Consider the following 17659-nt stretch of genomic DNA (forward strand, 5'->3'; position numbering starts at 1 on the left):
TCTGTTTATACAGCAGTAACCACTTATAGGCACCCACAGGAGGGAATATATCATACACATATCTGCTTCTGATTACATTATAGCATGTATACTGATTACTAATGATAAATAAAGGGACTTAAAGTAAAGTGTTGAGTTATGACAACATTTACATTTCTATTGATGTGCTTCAAAGTAATTTTCACATTTCTAATTAATGAACTTTAGACCATACGATGACATTTAATTTCTCTTTTGTCTCATTGTGCAAAACACTGAACATAATAAGACAAACTAGGACAGTAGTCACTCTGTAACAGTATGAACCCAGCAGATTGGCTTATTACACAATGTAAACAGCATGTAAATGAAATGGTTTCTTATACATTTTAGTGTTACTCATTTTGGTTCATTCCAGCTGCTGAAGCAGAATCTGGAGAAGACGATATCACAGATGACGACGTATACAGTGAAATATCACACGGACAGCCGACCACACAGAGCATAGGTACTGGTGTTACTGGTGTCATGTGTTGGTGCTCTTATATCTCTGTTAGAGTTTCATGAGGCTGTTTTATACATTAACGTGTAGCTTCAACATTTACAGACTTGTACACATTTATTGAATTCAACCCTTAACCTTCGTGTCGTCCTCCCGGGTCAAATTGACCCCGTCTGTTTTGACTGTTCCTTCTTTCCTCCCTTCCTTCCTTCCGTCTGTCCTTCATCCCTCCCTCCCTCCTTCTCTCTCTCTTTCTTTCCTTCCTCCATCCCCCTTTCTTCCTTCCTTTCTGTCCTTCCTTCCCCTTCCTTCTTTCCTCTGTCCTCCTTTCCTTCCTTCCTCCCTTCCTCTTTTCCTTTCTCCCTCCCTCCTACTGTACCTTCCTTCCTTCCTTCTTTCCTCTGTCCTTCCTTCCTTCCTTTCTCCCTCCCTTCCTTATTTCCTTCCTTCCTTCCTTTCTCCCTCCCTTCCTTATTTCCTTCCTTCCTTCCTCCCTCCCTTCCTTCCTTCCCTCTTCCCCCCTTCCTTCCTTGACTTGAGGTCAACAGGAGGGTTAATGTCTAATGCTTTTTAGTTAATGAAATTTTGCTGTTAAACACTTTACTTTAAATGTTGGACTTTACTCAAACCAACTGAGCTGTTGTTTAATATAAAGAATATTTATATTAAACTTACATCCTTATATGTTTATCTCCAAATTAACTGAGTGCATTGGTTGTTTTATGAAATATAAGAAGAAAAACTGCCTTAATTACAGTACTTTCAATAATAATAATAATAATAATATTTTCTTCTTTTTCAGGGAGCGATCCAGCTGCAGTGAACTCAGCAGATGTTATTTATGGACAAATACTTGTCAGACCAAACAGCCGCAGAGGTACAGCTGCTCTTTTTAATGTAAATTGTTTTTTTTCTGGTTGATGATGAAATAAGACTCTAAGTAGTTTATACTTTGCAGTAAACTGAGAACGAGATTAATCATTAAAGACTGTTAAAATAGTTAAATATACATTTTCCAAGTCACATTAAAATCAAACACAACACAGAAAACAAAGTGAAGTGTTGTGTTTCAGTGTCCAGCAGGGGGCAGCAGACACCTTTTAGTTTTCACGAGGAAGCTCAAAACCAAAATAAGAAAATATAACTCTGTTTATTATCAGCATGTGATCGTATCTATAAATCGGTGTCTTGGTCTCTGAAGCCATAAACATACAGAACCTTCTTACCAAAGGACACTGACTCACCACCGATCTTGATGAACCAAAATAAGCTTCAGATTACTCCAGAATGTCTTTCCAGAGAGTTTATCCTCACTTAAAGGTCTTCTGTCTGTTGTGGAAGAGGGATCCCTCCTCTGTCTCTCTTCCTGTGGTTTCTAACTTTTTCTCTTTCCAAATGAGCCTGGCATATATTAATAGGAACTGACTTAACTTGAAATAGTAAACACTGTACAGAGCTAAACACAAAAAGTAAAAAAAAAATAAAAAAAAGAGACGAAAGTCAGACAAAATGATTTCTCTCTCTCTGTGTGTGTTTTCAGATGGTCCAACAGAACCAGATGTTTTTTACACTTCATTGAACTGGCGGACTGCAAATCTGGAGCACCGGGTGGCCTGATGGTCGTTCTGCTCTGACTTGAACTGCCAAGTTCACCAGCAACAATATAGTGAACAAGAATCAGTTACAGCATGAACGGACCAATCAGATCCACTTATGTGGTGATGACGGGCAACAGCAGACTACAGTGGATCTCAGTACCCAAAAAAAACCCAACAAAAAAGAAAAAACGCTGTCTCTGCTTTAAGGAGGTTCAGCTCCGCCCCGCTGAGACGGAGGAGAGGAGCAGCTGAGTCTGTTCTGCTGCAGGAATACTACTACTTTATTCCTCCTCTCTGTTCTGTATAAAGGTCCGGACACTGAATGGAGGACAGAGTTGCTCCGTCAGTAATGGCGCTTTTCCACTATACAGTTCTAGCACTACTTGGCTCGACTCGGCTCGACTCGAATCGACTCGACACAGTTCCAGGAACCTTTTCCATTACAAAAAAGTACCTACTCAACGTGGGCGGGGTTGTCATAGCACGGCTCTGCGAAACTGCCGTGACGTTGTACACAAACACATAAACAATGGAGGACATGGAGGCGATGGTGTACTTGCTGCTGTTTGAGGCTTTCTGTCTCACACAAAGAAAGAGAAGAGAAACCAATCACTGTAACGCTGTTGTTGGTATTTAAAAATGCCGGGTCTGATTCTTGTGTGGGACGGCTCATGACTCTTCCAGTGACTCTCTGACCAATCAGTGGCCGGCAGTCTGTTGACGTCACATTTAGTGTCAGGTCGGCTCGCTTGGAACCTCACCAGAGCAGATACTAAAAAAGCACCAGGTACCAGGTACTATCCCTGATGGAGACGCAAAAAAACGAGTCGAGTCGTGCTGGAACTGTGTAGTGTAAAAGCGCCATAAGCGGCTGCAGGACGCTGTTGTGTGAGCTGTGGTGGAGCGAGCTAGAGAGTGAATGAAGAGAGGGAGCGCTGACAGTCAGAAAGCTGCTGAATCAGATCAATAAAACGTTATTTTCTGATAGTTTCACAGCGGCTCCGTTCAACAGCACTAATAAACTTCCCCACACACCTCCACTCAACCCTGCAGCTCAGCCTCAAACCTCTGAATGTGAAACACCTTCGTGCTGTTTAAAACACAGCAGCAGCTTTATGCTGCTTTAGTTGCTTCACTTTAAAAAGTCTTAATGAGATCGTCTTTATTTCCATCTGGACAATAAATCAACTCTGATCCTGATCCACTTCTAAGACATCTGCAAGTCTGTTATTGATCAGCAGACAGTTCGTTTAGTTATTATAGGAACACAATGTAGAAACAGATTTACTGAAACAGTATTTTATATGTTCCTCAATAATAAACTAGTTGAACTTGGATAATCACTTCTGCTTTTCTTTGTTTCAGAGTTAAAATATGGACTTTTTTTCTTCTTTTTTTGATGGTTTGTTTGGAACATTTATTAACTGGTACATTTTCTGTCCTGTGCTTTGTGAGTGTGTCATCCCCATTTATATCTATACAACCAGCAGTTAAATTACTAAACCACAATTTATTTATTTATTTCTAGATCTAGACCTCTTAATGTTGCTCTCAGAGTGAAACCAAAATGATTCATTTGACTTAAAAATTTACAAAATGTTCTTTCGGGGGAGCCGTACCTCCTACAGGGCCGGACTGAGGTCCATCAACAGTACCAGAGTCTCTCAAACACTGAACCATTAGATTTGTGTTGTTCTATTTGTGTGATATAAGATTCTTGTAATTTCCTTTTATTTTATTGGCATTATGTTCTAAATCATAATAATTAAAATAACTTGTTATAATATATAGAGATAGAGTGAGTGTTGCTGTGAGTGTGAGCAGAAGAGTCATCAAAGCCAGAATAAAAACAGTAATAATCAGGTTAGGTAAGGTTACTTTATTGGTCTCCACCAGGGAGGAACTTGTCTCGGAGATAGGGAAAAGTTGACCTACAATAAAAACAACATGCAGTACAAACGTACATCAGGTTAAAAGACAGTGGTGGAATAAACACAGACTGACACCGGACGTTCCGACACATATACTGCCATAAATATACATCCATACCACCTCCCAACCCTCCATCATAGCATTCACATAAGCATTCACCTCACCTTGCCTCACCTCATCACCATGGCAACCTATCAAACATTCATTCTGTCTCTAATCAGAGCTTGTGGTTGCTGACTCAAGGAGCCAACTTGGACGTCTTTTAAGCTCTGAGTCTGGAATCTGGTCAGATGAATGTTTTATTTATTTTTTATGACTGTTTTAGATGGATTTTAATGTATTTTTTTCTCCATTTTATTATCAGTATCATTACGGTCAGGTTTCTGCATTATGTTTAGTTTCTACTGAACTGCTTTATTTTCATGTTAGAAAAACAACCCATGGTTTCCATTTCACATGGGATGAAAGAAAAGCAATAAAGTGATGCAAACAGAAAGAGAAACATGCTGCAGTCATATCTGATTCATCCTTATCATTTACTTTACAAGATGACTGATGTCTGCTGTGTTTTTGGTCCAAAGTTCAGGAAAGATGTTGGTTAAATGGTTTACACTGATTTCAGATGACCTGTCAGCCCTTTTTCAATATTTAACTCAAACCATAATTTTGTCTAAAACAGCAGAACATATGTGGCATTCATTTGGTATCGCATTAGAAGTTCCCGACTGGGTAAATCCACATGAACGCCCCCTCAAGTCAGAACAACAACTCAGAAAGTCAGTAAAATGTTTGGTACGTTTGACATCATAGACGCAGGAACATGAAACAGACTAAAGTAAATGTTTGGTTGATGGCAAGAAACTTTTTCTAAATTTTGCTGTTATTAGGTTGTGACCGTTAGTCCCTGTCCGTGTAGAGCAGGGGTGTCCAAACTATTCCACAAAGGGCCATAATGTGGCTGCAGGTTTTCAATCCCACCAAGCAGGAGCACACCAACCTTGACTTATTTAATCAACTGGTTGAATCATGTGCTCTTGATCGGTTGGAACAAAAACCTGCAGCCACATGGCCCTTTGTGGAATAGTTTGGACATGCCTGCTGTAGAGTGACCTAGATGAGTTATAAAAGGTATTTGTTAGCATTAACTCTGATAACAAGTCAGGTAAAGCAACATTTCAGTGGTTTTAGAGCAGTGGTCACCAACCTTGCTCCTGGAGATCTACACTCTAACACACCTGATTTAAATTATGAACTTGTTATCAAGCAGCTGAAGCTTGTAGAGAGCTTAATAACGAGCTCATTATTACAATCAGGTGTTAGAGTGGGGAGGTACCTACAACATGCAGGGCAGTAGCTCTCCAGGAGCAGGAGTGGTGATCACTGCTTTAGGGGAAAGTACTGATGCAGAAACAAGTCTGGGACAAAATGCAACATCCTGTTTGTAGCGTCCATGTTGTTTCCACATTTAAGAAATCAGAAGAAGAACTTCAGCTGTGACTTCTGTGTTGGGACAAAGTGTTCCCTTTGCTTATCTGGTTGACATTCACGCTCTGCTTATGCACTACACACACAGACACACACACACACACACACACACACACACACACACACACACACACACACACACACACTCCTTTCAGCAGAGTTGTTTCCTTTTGCTGATTCTGGGACTTTTGGATAGAAACACATGACTAACTGATGACATGACATGAACTCTGCGTGTTTTATAAACCTGCTGTGACTCTGCAGATTTGACAGCTCAGCTTCAAGTAAACAACTTTTACATGAAGTCTGGTTATACATATGAATGGTTATATAACATGAATCCAGGTCATCTACTTTATGAATACAGTCTTTATTAAAACAGCAAACATGCAAAGAAGTATAATACATTTAATAATTGGAAATTAAACGTCAACAAAAAACACATACAGGAGAAAAGAAAGTGACATGGTTCATACATTTGCTACAAATAATGATTATTAAATAATAATTATCATTCCATATCTGAAAAGTGCTTTCTCTGTTAAATGTTGAAATTAAAAAGACGTTAATTACAATCAAAGCTTCTGATAGATTGTTCCGTTTTTTAATGCTGTAGAAAAAGTAGAATATTTAACGCTTGGTGCTTTAGCCGTGCTATCATCATGTGACCTGCTGACGTATGATTTCTTCATTGATATTTATTGTTGGAGGTTCAGTCAGTCTCTTATTTCTGTTCCACACATTTTAAACATTATTTCTGACTGATCTGATGATTGTCACCACTGGACCTGCGCATAGAGTAAATATAAATGTATATATTTTATATCTTATTCATTAATTGGTCACATTTTGTTATTTAATAAGGTTATTTTATATCAATATAATATATAACATTATAACCCTCCCAAACAAAAAGCTAAAAGTGCAAATGCTTGAGACATAAAAGTATTTCATCATATATTTAATATAATTTTGCTCTAATTTTCTGCTGACTGCCGTGTTTTAAAATGATAAAGTTCTCAGTTAGATCAGATTTATTTTTTGACCTGTGAAAACACAATATGATTTTGCCAGGGAAATAATAAAAGCAGCAGTGACAAAAGCTGATTGGCTGCAGTGAGCATAAAATATAAAGAATAATGGTAAGTACTTGATAAACGGTATAGTTTATAGCTTATAGAGCTGCTGTTAGCCGTGCTGTAGCTCCCACAGTTAGTGTGTGAAACCCGGCTCACTCATCTTAGGAGGAGGCTGGTATGAATTCTGCTTCACAGCTACGTTACGTCTTCTAAAGAACATAAAAGCAGCTACACCGAGAACAAGAAGAAGCACACCAGTAACCGACAGAGCAACTACCGTCCCATCATATCCACCCTTCTTTCCTTCATCCTTCTTTCCTTCATCCTTCTTTCCTTCATCCTTTTCTCCTTCAGCCAAGGTGTTTCTATCTGTGTGACCTGCAGAGCACAAACAGGTGTGAGTATCAGCTGTCAGGTAGGTGATGACTAGGGCTGTGACGATATGCTCTTATTGTGATGTAAAAGCAATGTATCCCAGCAGTTAAGCGGTTTACTGAGCCCCACTTCCCCGCCATTAGTGAAGCAACCAAACTAGAGAGTGATGAGGCTGCTGGCTGGATGGTAGAGTGGGGAACTTTTGGCACTTTTCCACTATATGGTTCTAGCACTACTCGGCTCGCCTCGACACGGTTCCAGGAACCTTTTCCATTACAAAAAAGTTCCTACTCAACGTGGGCGGGGTCGTCATAGCACGGCTCCGCGAAACTGCCCTGACTTCGTTTTATACGCGACACAAAACACATAAACAATGGAGGACATGGAGGCGATGGTGTACTTGCTGCTGTATGAGGCTTTCTGTCTCACACAAAGCAAGAAAATTGAGCCGTATGGCTGTAACTATGGTAACGCTGTATAGCTGTAACTATGGTAACGCTGAATAGCTGTAACTATGGTTGTAACGCTGCTGCCGGTATTTAAAAATGCCGGGTTTGATTCTTGTGTGGGAAGGCTCATGACGCTTCCAGCGACAACTACCAATCAGCGGCCAGCTGTGTGTCTACGTCACATTTTAGTACCGGCTTGGCTCGCTTGGAACCTCACCAGAGCAGGTACTAAAAAAGTACCAGGTACCAGGTACTTTCCCTAGTGGAAACGCAAAAAGAACCGAGGCGAGTCGAGGCGAATCGAGGCGAGTCGTGCTGGAACGGTGTAGTGGAAAAGCGCCATTAGTGTCAGGTCGGCTCGTTTGGAACCTCGGCAGAGCAGGTACTAAAAAAGCACCAGGTACCAGGTACTATCCCTGATGGAAACAAAAAAAAAACCCAAGTCGAGTCGTGCTGGAACTGTGTAGTGGAAAAGCGCCATTTGAATTCAGGTACTTTTCAGTGAAGATGAGGGAACAGTATTCTGAGTCTCTGGTAGTCTACTGAGGACGGAGCGAATGCTAGCGAGGAACATTGACAGGACATCTGGTTGCCTAGGGTAAGCGTTTAGCTCACCTCTGATGTCGGCTCACTTGCCGTGCTTCGTTGAACCTTGAAATGTATGCTTCCTCGTGCAACACTTTAAGCTTCTCGTGAGGTGGTGCTGAGGTCTTGTGTCCCTCGGCTTTCTCTGGGTCTCAGGTTCTCCAACGTATCGCACTGTCCTACGTCTCTCCTGCATTACGTGGAAGCACATTCGTCCAGATCTAAGTTATCTCTGGGAAATTGAATCGTCTGACTAGCACAGACTGGTCAGACACGCAAGAACTGATGAAGCCCCTTAGATAAGAGGCAAAACTAGATATATAACAAGTCCAGTTGCTTTCGATTCAGTTTGCTCAGAGATACATTAGACTACAGTATATGACAGCTGTGGTTGGCATTTTTAACCTTTGTGTCGTCCTCCCGGTTCAAATTGACCCCGTCTGTTTTGACTGTTCCTTCCTTCCTCCCTCCCTTCTTTCCTTCCTCCATCCCTCATTCTTTCCTTCCCTCCTTCCTTTCTTGCCTCCTTCCTTCTTTCGTTCCTTCCTTTCCTTCCTCCCTCCTTCTCTTTCTTTCCTTCCCCCCTACCTTCCTCCCTTCCTTCTTTCCTCTGTCCTTCTTTCCTTCCTTTCTCCCTCCCTCCCTCCATCCGTCTTTCCTCCCTCCCTCCTACATACTTCCTAGCTTCTTTCCTCCGTCCTTCCTTCCTTTCCTCCCTCCTTTCCTTCCTCCCTCCCTCCTTTCCTCCCTTCCTTTCTTGACTCAAGGGCAACAGGAGGGTTAAAAACGACCAGCAATGACAGTAATGGGCTCAACCCCGCAGTAGCTATCACGTGACCACGGTACTGCTATAATGCGGTTATCGTCACAGCCCCAGTGATGACTCAGCTCTACAGACTCACCTGGGTCAGTGACGTTCAGATGGATGACGTGCTTGGTCTCAGTGTAGTCTCTCTCTCTGCCTTCTGTGTTGCTGTTTATAATTCGACACTCGTATTTTCCGGTGTCGTTTATGTTGACTTTCTGCAGAATCACAGAAAGGTCTCCATCCTTCATGGACGCGTCTCTAAGCTGTACTCGACCTAGAACTGTTGTATGCTGGTAGCTTTCGTATGAGCGGTCGTTACGGTAGAAGAAGACGTAACCATCTTCTTTCAGCTCAGGTCTGCTCCACTCTAACAGTGTGATGGCTTTATCGTTGGGACTCTGACAGGGAAGAGTGACGTCATCTCCAGGCGTCACGTTTATCTCTCGCTGATCTAAACATAAACAGAAAAGTAGGAAGCAAACATCAGTAATTCACCTCTTTAAGAATCAGAATTAATCTTATTGTTAGCAGATTAAACACTGACACACTGAAGGAGCATTTCTGACATTTCCCAAAAGACCTTTTTCTCTCATTCCACAATAAAACAACTATTAATAAATACATTTTAAAAACACAATGGCCTAAAATCAATACCACGATTACTTGCCACCATTACTTCGGTAACGATATCTTATATATTTAATACACCTGTGCACACGATTCTCCGTCCCCACACTAGAACTTGTATTAATCAACTGCATTGACAAATAAACTGACAACCCTAGATTATCACTTAGTCATATTTATTAACCATATTCAGGAGAATATATTCAAGAAAGATGACATAGTTTAACATGCAGTGTCCCGTGAATGTTAAATAAATCAACCTAATATAAAAAGGTCTGAGTAACATTTTTATGGCTTCTATTGTTTCATTGTCTTATTAGCCGGATCTTATGAGAGACATTAATTCAATCAATATGACTAAATATAGGTCAGTTAGAGTTTCCCACAAGCAGTGATGTGTTTTACATCAATAGGCAGTGACCGACTTCCCCTCAGATTTTCCGGGGAAGTTATATCACATTCAGCACCCAGCAGAGGCCTCGACCCTCAAGTATTTTCATCAGACTGCAGGGTGTACTGGGTAAAACGGCTCAAACCTGTTGTAATTCTTGCTATAGAACTGTTAACATATCACTGTTTTTGTAATTACTATCATGGCCAGCAGGGGGAGACAAACTGTAGGTTCTCTGCTCTAATTCTAAGGAGATTAAAGTAATTATTTTGGTGAAAACAGAGCTCAGTTTTGTTTAATAAACTCAGAATTATTTTGATCCTGTGAAAAACAAGGCTGGCAGTTGTCTTGAGGACTTTAAGCTCTTCACTGCTGCCGACACTGGACGTTTTTTTGTTGTTGAAGTTCCATTTAATCGACATTTGTCAAGTGTTTTCATTTCACTGCATCCCATAGGAATAATGAAACAGTGAGGGGCTTCTCCCAGAGGAACACAACACTTTCAGTTTTGTTTACTTAATGAGTTAGACCTGCATTTAGTTTTGTTTTTACGGATCATCTGAAGAGGAATGAGTCATCTAGTTAGACCATAAACTGTTAAGACTAGATTTTTAGTTTAGTTTATTTCAGTCATTAAACTCAAACAAATAAAGTCAATAATCATAATGTCCTTGTCTTCTTCATCTCCTTTAGAAACAGTGACAAAGCAAAGTTTCTGACCAAAGAGGTTCGAATGAATTTGCTTATAACACCGACCCTTTTTACTTTAGTCTTTTAAGTAGATCTCAATGTACAAACAACCACAAATCACTAATAATAAATGACTACTGTATATACATAATACACATATGATAATACAGTGAAAATACAATTTTATATTTGTTGGTCAATTTAGTCCATCAAACATTAAATAACAGATCAACTTACTTCAGTTTGTAAAGAAATGTGACCCTTTATTGATAAACTGATATTATACAGATGGGACATAAGTTTCACTTTTCATCCATGAGTCATCTAAACGGCAAAATGTCTTTTATTGCAATTACAGCTAAATGTAAGTATGTTGTTTACATTCAAAAGACGAGTTTCTTGAAAAGGAGAAAAAAATTGGAGGAGTGCCATTTCCTCATTCTCGCTCTGCACACAGCACAAAACAAACATCTGACACACACACACAGACACACAAAAACACACAAACATGAACACACAGCTCACCTTTAGATGCAGAAGTCAGAGAAAAGATGAGGAGAGGTAGAAATAATGCAAACAAAGCCATGAGAGCAAAGTTTCAGTTCCTTTGCAAACCACAGAACAGCTGTTGTTTATAACCCAAACAGTCTGTAGGAGTGACTCAAAATGTCACATGACATGACTGCAGCTACATTTAAAGGAGACACAGCTTGCTTCCTGTTATTGTCACTATAATGATGGATCTCAGCTGTTCAACACAGTCAAAGCTTCCGAACTTGCAGAAATGCTCCCTGAAAGTCATAATCCAGGACTTCAGCCTTTACAGACATCAGGAAATTAAATGAGAAAATAAAGTTTTTAACTGTAGATCATACAAAGATATTCCAGTAAAGCTGCTGCATATAAATATAAACCTGGAAATGTGCAGAATATCTGTCTTCTTTGAATTCTACTGACCACATATATATATATATATATATATATATATATATATGTATATAACACAGTCCAGCGTAACACCATCACCCACTACAACCTCAATAATAACCATAAATTAGGATTTAAGGCAGAGATGCTGAGTTGGATTGTATTAGATTGTACAGGTGTTCTTAATAAAGTGCTCAGTGAAAGTATGTCTATAGATTTTATTCTGTGTAATTTATTTTCTGTAATCCAGAACAAAGTCCAGTGATGTTGTAAACTGAAGCTGGTTCTTTACACATCTGGACTTAAAGCTATGTTCTCTGTCTCAGTATTGGCTTTTGTTCAGAACTATAAACACTTTCAGTGTGTGTGTTCAGTTATCCTGTCTGGCTACGCAGAAATAACAGTTTCATACCTGAACATGATCACTTACCAGGGTATAAACTCAGATAAATCCCCTTGGCTGCACTTCATGACTGCTTATTATCATATATAGAGTTACTAACCTGCTTATAGTCCATGAATGAGTAAGTATCAGCTCCCGGCAGTCTTGGAGGAACGTCCAGTCTTCCTGGTAGTCCGAGGAGATCTTTATCACCAAAGTCTCCATTTTACAGTCTCCAGAGAATATAAATCCAGGCAGAGAAGAATATCCAGCCTTTATGAACAGAATATGTAGTTCTCTCTCTGTGGAGGACCGGCTGAGTGAGATAAGTGTCTCACCACGCCTACTTCCTACATGAGCCATGCGGGGAGCCTCAGACAACTTCTTCCTGCTCTCCGTCCAATCAGCATTCAGAACCTCGAAGTGGCCTTTTGACTGACTTATCAAACCCTTAGTGAGGATAAATCTTTACGCAAAAGTGGAAGAAGTACTCCTTTTAAAGTAGATCCTTTACTGGAGTAAAAGTATTAACAGACCGAAGTAAAAATGCTCTGTAACAAGTAAAAGTTCTGCATGAAAAATCCTCCTGCAGTAAAAGTACATTGTCTGGTCCTCTGTACAGCTGCTATGATGGCATAGTTGGGAGTTCGACATGACAGAGTGACAGTCTGTCCATGATGTGATGTCATCTGTTGCAGCTGTGGGTCTAAAGAAGAAGAAAACAAGGGAGAAAAGTTAGCTTTAAAATTCTTCATTTCATTTTGCTAACCCACTTTTTGTCTTCTTAAATCATACACTCCACACTATCAGGTGGATACATTTAAGCAGAGAAAGGGAAGAACCGGGTTGGTCCATTAGACATCACTGCCTAGAATTGGGGTCAGTGTCAAGGTATTTCAGGAGTAAGACACTTGACACTATGATGAGAGGACTTGTAGGTTTTTTCCCCCTATGTCAAAATGTAAATATCAGCTCGTGTTTCTCTTCTTGGCTTTCTTTTTATTTTTAAGTCACACATCTTAACATACTATAACTTTAAAAATACAAGCAATATATGTATTTTTTTTTTATTATTATTGAAATTATACATAACTATCACAGTCAAATCTTCTATCGTTATCACCGCTCTTCCTCTCCCTTTGCTTTACCTGGTTTTTCCCCACAGTGTATCTAGCCAGGTGCTCGTGGGATCAAATAAATATTTATTTAATTGTGGTCTGCTTGCCTCTGATTGACTGTAACACAATAACACAATATCAGAAGAACAAGCAGTATATGTGAAATAACTCCAGAATGAAGTTTTTTGCTTAACATACACATAAAGACAGAGATTAGGTTTTATTTAACTCTGCATTTTGAGAGTTTATCATATATTCTTTATCTTTGTGGTCATTCCTGCAATAGTTTTTAATTCAGAATTAATACTTAGTGTACTTTTATTTTCTTCTAACAATATTATAACTGTCAGGGCCAAAGAATTCAATCTTGTTTTATCAGCTGCAGCACTGTGATAATAGTTATTTCTGTGTTTCCTCATGCTTTATGTTTCTAATGTTAATCTAACAGCAGCAGCAGCAGTAGTAGTGTTGTAGTTACCACAGAGCTCCAGCAGGGGGAGTATAGAGCTGCTATTACAGACGTCACCAGAGGAAAGCTTTCCCTCTCAGATCGTGTAATGCATACGGACTAACTAAACCTGTATCTTTGTGGTTATTTCTGCAATAACTTTTATTCTGAATAAATGCTCAAGCAGATATGGAAAGTTAGTATACTTTTAGTTTCTTCTAACACTTTTATAACACTTTTATAACTTTCTCATCTTGAACATGAACCAATAGTTTTACCAAAATAAACAACACAAAAATGTGAGAGACTGAATAATGTGTATTATTAATGTTGTTTTATCAGCTGCAGCACTGTGATAATAGTTATTTCTATGTTTCCTCATGCTTTATGTTTCTAATGTTAATCTAACAGCAGCAGCAGTAGTGTTGTAGTTACCACAGAGCTCCACCAGGGGGAGTATAGAGCTGCTATTACAGACGTCACCAGAGGATCGCCATGTATTGCATAAAACCTGTATCTTTGTGGTCATTTCGGCAATAGTTTTTATTCTGAATTAATGCTCAAACAGATACTGAACGTTAGTATACTTTTTATTTTCTTCTAACACTTTTATAACTTTCAGGGCCAAAGAATGAAATCTTGAACATGAATAGTTTTACCTCCATAAACAATATAACAATTAGACGGATTGAATAATGTAGATTATTGGATGTTGTTTTACAAGTGATAATAGTTATTTCCGTGTTTCCTCATGTTTTATGTATAATGTTAAACTAACAGCAGCAGTAGTGTTGTAGTTACTGCAGAGCTCCAGCAGGGGGAGTATAGAGCTGCTATTACAGACGTGACCAGAGGAAAGTTTGTGTCTGTGCATTTTTCACATGAATACTTCCTCTAAGGTGTTTTATTAAGAAAACAGCTGTGGTGCATACGAACTAAAAATTAAAAAACTAACGTCGGATATGAACAAAGTCATATGTTTGTGGCGCTAGCTTTAGCTGCGGAGCTAACTTCATCTATACTCCGCTAAGCAGCTCGACTCTAACGTGACTGACCAGCCAGCATGTTGTTATCAGCCAGTGATTTACTGCTAATATCTCCACAGCATTTACTTCATCTGAATGTAAAATAAAGCTTCACGTTTTCACTCTTCAAATGTGTCCCTTCTATTAAAACATCACACACACCCATTCAAACACACGGTTCACCTGTTGTGTGTGTGTGTGTGTGTGTCTTCGTCAGTCTGAGTAACGACACTGACATGCATGAATGAAACAAACAGCTCACCTGCAGAGGAAGGAGTCAGAGTAAAGATGAGGAAAGGCAGGAATGATGTAGAAAACGCCATGTGAGTAAAGTCTCTCCTCCTTTACCATCCAGAAAACAGATCCAGTTTATAACCAAACCAAACAGTGTGCAGGAGGAGTGGCTCTTAATGTCACATGACTGCAGCTACATTTAAAGGAGACACATCTTGCTTATTGTGATTATTACTATAATGATGATCTCAGCTGTTAAACACGGTAAAATGCTCCCTGAAAGTCAAAATCCAGGACTTCAGCCTTTACAGTGTTACCTCAGTCTGCTCTGCTTCCCATCACACTGACATCAGGTCATTATAAGATAAATAAGGAGTTTTAAACTGTAGATTATACAAAGATATTCTGGTAGAGCTGTAGGATATACATGTAAACCTGGAAGTGTGCAGAATATCTGTCTCCTTTGAATTCTACTGACCACATAACATTGTTCATCACATATTAGGACACTTCTCAGTATAACACACTCCAGCACAACACCATCACCCACCACAACCTCAATAATAACCATAAAACATAACATAGAGAGACAGAGATTACTGCCATACCAGCAAAGAAAAAAGTACCAGTAACCACATAACAACGTGATACTCGAATGAGTCATTTGAACATTTATTGAAATGAAAGCATGTGAGAAGTTTAGAGGGAAAAATCAGTATTTGGTGGAGCTGTTAACAACTCATAGACATCTGAAATGTGAGCCGACTACACACTGCTTTTTGGTTTCATCTTTAACAATGTGTTGTATTTATAAAGCTTGTTATATTTTCCATTGTGTCAAATCTGCATCTGAAAAGTAACTAAAGCTGTCAAATAAATGTAGTGGAGTAGAAAGTACAATATTTCCCTCTGAGATGTAGAAAGTAGCATCACATGGAAATACTACAGTAAAGTACAAGTACCTCAAACTGTACTACAGTAAAGTACAAGTACCTCAGACTGACATCGTACAAACCTCCTGGTTGTACGGGGAGATCTTTATCACCAAAGTCTCCATTTTACAAACTCCAGAGAATATAAATCCAGGCAGAGAAGAATATCCAGCCTTTATGAACAGAATATGTAGTTCTCTCTCTGTGGAGGACCGGCTGAGTGAGTGTCTCACCACGCCTACTTCCTACATGAGCCATGCGGTGAGTCTCAGACATCTTCTTCCTGCTCTCCATCCAATCAGCATTCAGAACCTCGAAGTGGCCTTTTGACTGACTAATCAAACCCTTATTGAGGATAAATCTTCATGCAAAGGTGGAAAAAGTACTCAGATCCTTTACTGGAGTAAAAATATTAATACACCGAAGTAAAAATGCTCTGTAACAAGTAAAAGTTCTGCATGAAAAATCCTCCTGCAGTAAAAGTACATTGTCTGGTCCTCTGTACAGCTGCTATGATGGCATAGTTGGGAGTTTGACATGACAGAGTGACATGTTGTCCAGGATGTGATGTCATCTGTTGCAGCTGTGGGTCTAAAGAAGAAGAAAACAAGGGAGAAAAGTTAGCTTTAAAATTCTTCATTTCATTTTGCTACCCCACTTTTTGTCTTCTTAAAATCATACACTCCACACTATCAGGTGGATACATTTAAGCAGAGAAAGGGAAGAACCGGGTTGGTCCATTAGACATCACTGCCTAGTATTGGGGTCAGTGTCAAGGTATTTCAGGAGTAAGACACTTGACACTATGATGAGAGGACTTGTAGGTTTTTTCCCCCTATGTCAAAATGTAAATATCAGCTTGTGTTTCTCTTCTTGGCTTTCTTTTTTTTTTAAAGTCACACATCTTAACATACTATACCTTTAAAAATACAAGCAATATATGTATTTTTTTAAATTATTATTATTGAAATAAAACGTAACTATCACAGTCAAATCATCTATCTTTGTCACAGCTCTTCCTCTCCCTTTGCTTTACCTGGTTTTTCCCCACAGTGAATCTAGCCAGGTGCTCGTTGGATAAAATAATATTGATTTAATTGTGGTCTGCTTGCCTCTGATTGACTGTAAGACCATAACACACGATTAGAAGAACAAGCAGTATATATGAAAGAACTCCAGAATTAAGTTTTTTTGCTTAACATACAAATAAAGACAGAGATTAGGTTTTATTTAACTCTGCATTTTGAGAGTTTATCATATATTCTTTATCTTTGTGGTAATTCATGCAATAGTTTTTAATTCAGAATTAATGCTTAGTGTACTTTTATTTTTTTCTAACAATATTATAACTGTCAGGGCCAAGGATTCAATCTTGTTTTATCAGCTGCAGCACTGTGATAACAGTTATTTCTGTGTTTCCTCATGCTTTATGTTTCTAATGTTAATCTAACAGCAGCAGCAGTAGTGTTGTAGTTACCACAGAGCTCCAGCAGGGGGAGTATAGAGCTGCTATTACAGACGTCACCAGAGGAAAGCTTTCCCTCTCAGATCGTGTAATGCATACGGACTAACTAAACCTGTATCTTTGTGGTAATTTCTGCAATAACTTTTATTCTGAATAAATGCTCAAGCAGATATGGAAAGTTAGTATACTTTTAGTTTCTTCTAACACTTTTATAACACTTTTATAACTTTCTCATCTTGAACACGAACCAATAGTTTTACCAAAATAAACAACACAAAAATGTGAGAGACTGAATAATGTATATTATTAAATGTTGTTTTATCAGCTGCAGCACTGTGATAATAGTTATGTCTGTGTTTCCTCATGCTTTATGTTTCTAATGTTAATCTAACCGCAGCAGCAGCAGCAGCAGCAGCAGCAGTGTTGTAGTTACCACAGAGCTCCACCAGGGGGAGTATAGAGCTGCTATTACAGACGTCACCAGAGGAAAGCTTTCCCTCTCAGATCTTGTATTGCATAAAACCTGTATCTTTGTGGTCATTTCTGCAATAGTTTTTATTCTGAATTAATGCTCAAGCAGATACTGAATGTTAGTATACTTTTTATTTTCTTCTAACACTTTTATAAC

General features: G+C 39.1%; 2 protein-coding genes across 4 annotated transcripts in view; one reads left to right on the plus strand and one right to left on the minus strand.

Annotated features, from left to right (window-relative positions):
- The window catches only part of LOC134006258 (uncharacterized), a 232030-nt gene that overhangs the window by 170358 nt on the left and 44013 nt on the right, over nt 1–17659 (plus strand). The window lies entirely within an intron of this gene.
- LOC134006147 (uncharacterized) lies at nt 5848–11246 on the minus strand. Of its 3 annotated transcripts, XR_009927910.1 has the most exons (4): nt 11026–11154; nt 8887–9243; nt 6280–6953; nt 5848–6219 (listed from the first exon to the last, which is right to left on the minus strand). XR_009927910.1 is itself a non-coding variant. In XM_062445236.1 (3 exons), the coding sequence occupies exons 1-3, from the start codon at nt 11084–11086 to the stop codon at nt 6709–6711; spliced, it is 663 nt and encodes a 220-aa protein (XP_062301220.1). In that variant the 5' UTR covers nt 11087–11154; the 3' UTR covers nt 5848–6708. The 3 variants fall into 3 exon arrangements, 2 of the variants coding, with proteins under 2 accessions (XP_062301220.1, XP_062301221.1); XM_062445236.1 differs by having other exon boundaries at nt 5848–6953; XM_062445237.1 differs by lacking the exons at nt 5848–6219; nt 6280–6953 and adding an exon at nt 7826–8174 and having other exon boundaries at nt 11026–11246.

Source organism: Scomber scombrus, chromosome 23 (genome assembly GCF_963691925.1).
Source record: "Scomber scombrus chromosome 23, fScoSco1.1, whole genome shotgun sequence".
NCBI lineage: Eukaryota > Metazoa > Chordata > Actinopteri > Scombriformes > Scombridae > Scomber > Scomber scombrus.

What these genes read in the sequence shown, in the direction of transcription:
- LOC134006147 (XM_062445236.1), bottom strand. Translation starts at nt 11,086, where the DNA reads ATGGCTTTGTTTGCATTATTTCTACCTCTCCTCATCTTTTCTCTGACT. An exon ending in TCTGACTTCTGCATCTAAAG is followed by an intron (nt 9,244 to 11,025) that starts GTGAGCTGTGTG and finishes GTTTATGTTTAG; the next exon opens with ATCAGCGAGAGATAAACGTG. An exon ending in TCTGAACGTCACTGACCCAG is followed by an intron (nt 6,954 to 8,886) that starts GTGAGTCTGTAG and finishes TGTGCTCTGCAG; the next exon opens with GTCACACAGATAGAAACACC.